The sequence below is a fragment of the Mus pahari genome, chromosome 13 (genome assembly GCF_900095145.1).
Source record: "Mus pahari chromosome 13, PAHARI_EIJ_v1.1, whole genome shotgun sequence".
NCBI lineage: Eukaryota > Metazoa > Chordata > Mammalia > Rodentia > Muridae > Mus > Mus pahari.
Window position 1 is genome coordinate 63,965,525 of NC_034602.1, and position 4,862 is coordinate 63,970,386.

The window sequence follows — 4,862 nt, forward strand, 5'->3', positions numbered from 1 at the left end:
CCCCCCCCAACCTGTGTCTCCTGGGGATCCAAACTCAGGCCTCCAGCTTGCATGACAACCACTTCTCAGACTGGGAAGTCTTAGCATTGCGGAAACTCCGTTTTTAAAGCAATTTCCTGCAAATGGAGCAGAAGCTAGATTTCCTTTGAACAGCAAGACAGGTCTCCGACACAGCGAACAATAAGACACGAGTGTCATGGCACCCGCCCACCCCCACTTCCCACACAACATAGGCTTGCACCTGGCCATGCTGAGGAAGACCTGGAAGTCACGCAGAGGATCCTGTCGGGTGGCTGTGTGTGTCTTTCTATACAGTACAAACCAAGGGACAGACCCACGGAGGAGGAGGGCACAAAGCCCAAAATGAAAGTAGTAAAAACGGACATTGGAGTCCCAGTTTCACAGACAAATGGAGAATTAAAGGCACGATGGGTGGAGGAAAAAAGAAAGGGCCAAGGAAGTGGTTGCCAAAAAGTCTACTCAAAATTTTCACGAAGTTAACTTGCTTTGCTATGCACGCACTGTCACCCAGAGCTGGGTGCAGCCCCGGGTTAGGTGTCCTGCGGTTTCCCAGCGCAGGGTCCCAGAGCAGCCCCCCATCCCCACCCCAGGGTCTGGATGTCCTCCAGAGGGTGGCACAAGCCCGAGTTCCGAAGGCTTCGGTGCCTTCGCCTCGGGCCAGTAGCGCCACGGCGGGGGGTGGAAGGAGGTCGCGGTAGGGGTGGGTCCCCAAGGTCCCCAGGCTGGGCGCGAGGAGTGGGGGGCGGGGCGTTGCTCCGACGCTAGCCGCGGGTTCCTGGCAGCCGACCGCCACGTCAAGGTTTGTTTAATAATCGCCGGGGTATTTATGGCCTGGTCGGCAGGCGGCTGCGGGGGAGCCAGAACAGCGCGCCGGGCAGGGGGGACCTGCCCGGTCCGACCCGAGGGGGAGGATGGACACTCCAGCCGCGTTCTGAGCCTGTGTGGAAGATAACATCCTTAAGCTACATCACCCAGTCGTCCAGCCTAAGCCACCCACTCCCCCGTCCCCTGTACTACTAGATCTCCCGGAGTCGGAAGCGCGAAAAACCGCGCGATGGCAGACAGCTTGAAGAAGCTGGCCAAAAGCGAATCTTTACAAGCGCTGCAGGATAAAGTCACCTACTGGGTCAATGACTACAACGTGAGTCAGGGTGGGAGATCCTAGGGCTCACAACCCTGACCAGGGATGGCACTGGGATGTCGCTCCGCAAAGTCACCGCTCTTGGGACCCTAACGGGGATCTCAGACTCCTACCCAGGTCAAAGAAGAAAGTTCCACCTCTATCGGAACTCTTCACCAGGGGTGGGGTGACTCCAGCGGTAGAGCGGTAACCAGTGTTCGGTAACCATGGACACCCGCGGTTCTAGCAACAGAAGGGTAACTTAGAGCCGCAAGCCACTCCTATTCTCTGGGCCTCCCCCCTCCTTGCCTTTCCGTAAGGCTCTTACTTTTTAGGGATTCCTGGAGTGAACTTTCCGTACACCTGGGTGCTATTAAGGAAAAGGGACACTTGTAAAGGTTGCACTTTTTTGTTTGCTGTTTGCGCGCTGGTCAGCATGGCTATTAGGGTACCAGGGCAGCTTCCAGGGGGTGTTGGCAAGGCTTTTGTAAGAAATGACTGTGTCACCAGCACACTATCACACCCAGAAGCACACTCCAAACTTCATGAATGCCACTTCAGCCAAGTTTCAGCAGCTGCAGGTTGAACTTGAGTCAATTTGATGGAAGTATCTTCAAGAGGAGGCTCTAAGTTTTACCCAAGCGGGGAGCAGTCAGCAGAGAGATGGTTAGGGGTTAGGTTCTCCTGCTCTATGTGGCTACAACTAGCCAAATAACGTTTCCTAGCCACTCTGGGTCTCAGCACCTTATCTGTTCCGTTGTTGGGACTGGATCAAACAATATGTAAACTTACTTTCTAAAAGAATCTACATCATCTTGTTTCTGAATTTACATCTGAACGTATCCCATATCTTGTGTGTAGTTTCGATTTGGATCCGTTGCTAAGCACAGTCCTGTAACCCCCAGAGAAGTTTTTATTAGTACCTGGGAATTTTGACTTAAACCTTAAGATGTATATTCCCTACAGCAAACTCTAGTTGTTAAAAATGTTAGTTGTAGAAGACTACATTTATTAAAAAGCTGTAAACTGTGTTGGTTTGGAAGGTTAACTTTGCAGAGTGCACTCCTATTGGCTTAGCTAGAATTAACTTAAAAAAAAAACAAAAAAAAACAAGCCATGTATAATCCTTTAGAATCATGAACACAGTTAAAATCATCCCCAGCGGGAAACACCAAAAGAAAGTTCGTAAATGGCTCAGATTAATTCTAAACACAACACACACTTTCAGGTTTTCCCAACTAAGGATGATTCTGGCTAACACCTGGGTTAGCTTTGCCTCATGAGGTTCCTTCTCTGGTCCTCTTCATCTCTGCCCTGATTTGGGGAGCCCCACCGTTGCACTCATCCCTGTGCTCTGAGACAGGCTTCTTTTCTTTTCAGAGCCTATGGTGTGCCTGTCTGAACTAGATGTGGGGAGTTATTAGCATTGGCAGCTATATTTTTAATTAAAAACATTTATTTTATGTGCATGGGTGTTTTGCCTGTGTATCACCTGTGCAGTGCTTGCAGAGACCAGAAGAGGACACCAGGTCCCCTGAAACCAGAGTTAGAGATGGCTGTGAGCTGTCCTGTAAGTCCCGAGAACCGAACCAGGGTCTTCACTAGAGCAGCCAGTGCTTCTAACTGTGAAGCCATCTCTCCATCCCTAAAGGAGCTGAATCTTAATGATGAGCCTCAACCTGCAGAAGAGAAGGATGGGTAGAGGAAGCTTCATGTGCAAGATTTAGGACTGGTGGGGGCTGGGAGGATCGAAACCCCGATGAAGCTGAGTGGGCGGAGGGTTGGTGGTAGACGTCAGAGAGTCAGAGAGCTCTGAGGGGCGTGTTTGGGAGTTCAGCCTTTGAGGGCCAGAGAGGGACTCTGAGAGCAGAACGCAGAAAGAGGACCACTTAGGATTAGGTGTTATTCAGGCTAGTCTACTTGTCTTAGGATGGGGAAATGGGAATCTCTAGAAAAGGGTTTGGAGCTAGGTGGTACTTGAGGCAACAGAATATACGAGTGAATCAGTCTGACGTATTAAGCAGATAAGCTGAAAGATGCCGAGAATGCCTCTTAAGGTTCATGTGAGAGCATGCAATTTAACCACCTGAAATGTATGGTAACAACATCTATATATTTTACTGGCCACTTCTGCAAAAGGCATGAATCACCTTATGTGCTGAGCTGAATTCTAATGACAGTTACTGCTTGAAGATGTCATCTGAAATTCACCTGAGTACCTTCAGTAGGTCAGCCCTGGCCTGAACCCCTCCTCCCTCTGAGATATTTCCATTTTCCCTCAAAGTCCTGTGGACTAAGGAGTTAACCTGAGTTATTTGTGCCAAGACTTGACTCTGAGGAAGTGTGTTCTATAATTATAGTAGCAAATGGTAAATATGCTATCCTTTATAGTCTATCCTCAAGGTAGGTTAGATGACAAGTTGTTTTGTTTGCGACAAGGTCTTGTTATATCCTGGGTTAGCCTCTAACTTGTCGTCACTCTGCCTCAGCCTCTGGAGTGTGCTGAGTTTATAGGCATACACCACCATATCTTGCTATAACTGTTATTTTTTTAAGTAAAATAATACATACAAGGACATTTAAATTCAGAAAATTTGTTTTTTTGTTCGTTCATTTGTTTTAACAAAAGGGCATGTAGCCCAGGCTGACCTCGAAGTTAATTATGTAGCTAGAAATGAACTTGAATTTCTAATTTGCCTGTTTCTCCCACTCACGCACTGGGGTTACAAATGTGAGCCATTATGCCCAGTTTATGAGCTGCTAGTGACAGAGCCAGGGCTTTTTGCATGGCAGGCATGCATTCTCTCAATGGGGCCCTAGCCCCAAGAAAGATTGGGATATTTAATTTATGAGTGAGGCTGACGGGAAAGCTGGTAATATAAGAGGAGTTCTCTCTGTATTGTTTTTCTCTTACATTAAAGATAAGTTTAAAAACATGGTATTAAATATCACCACACAAAAGGAGATCTTACTGAGGTGTGCCTTCTGTTTGGTATAGAATAGTATACTAGGTTGAGGTTTGTCAATGTTGCTATGGAGTATTCCAACAGACTCCCTGCCCATTGTATCCACTCCCTAGTCAGTAGACTAACACGTTCTTCTGGAGGCAATTTAAGCAGTAAACTTGTAGAGACCATTATCTTTCTTGCTGTCGCTTTACTGTCAGGTCAAGCTCAGGCATGAACAAGTCTTCCAATCTCAAGGTCCCAGTGGGAAAATGTTTCTCTTGAGCAGTCCCAGGGATGCTCTTCATCTCTGGTTCCATTTACCTTGTGAGAGTGTAGCAGGTATCTTATGTGCCATTTAGAAGGGCTGCAGGGGAAGGAAGCAACGGACACATTGTTCTCCTTCATCGTCCTTTTTGCCAGACACATGGTTATGCATCACTTAATGATGGGAGTACCTTTTGAGAAAGGCATCCTTGGCTGACTCTGTGAGCCAAGTCATTTGAAGGAAGGATGGCTTGGCTGAGCTCTACAGTGTAGACTTACCCAAACTGAATGATGCTATGGAACCACTATCTTGTATAGGGGTGCTAGTAAGAGAAATGTATTTGACCATAGTGCTATGGCTCCAGTCTGATCGTCAGGCAGCTGAGGAGTGGCAGAGAGGACAAGTACATGATACAGAATAGTGGAGACCTGCTCTTCCTTTTTCAGAACCACCCTCTGCTTCTCTGTCTTCATCTTTTCCTCTTCCTCCTCCTCCTCCTCCTCCTCCT

At 47.8% G+C, this 4,862-nt stretch overlaps 1 protein-coding gene across 1 annotated transcript in view; it reads left to right on the top strand.

The window, feature by feature from the left end:
- The first annotated feature begins 869 nt into the window (after positions 1-869).
- Positions 870-4,862, top strand: part of Spata18 (spermatogenesis associated 18) — a 32,705-nt gene continuing 28,712 nt past the window's right edge. The window contains exon 1 of the mRNA XM_021211080.1: positions 870-1,162. Coding sequence (XP_021066739.1) covers positions 1,076-1,162 — 87 coding nt within the window. The 5' untranslated portion in view covers positions 870-1,075. The remainder of the gene's footprint in view (positions 1,163-4,862) is intronic.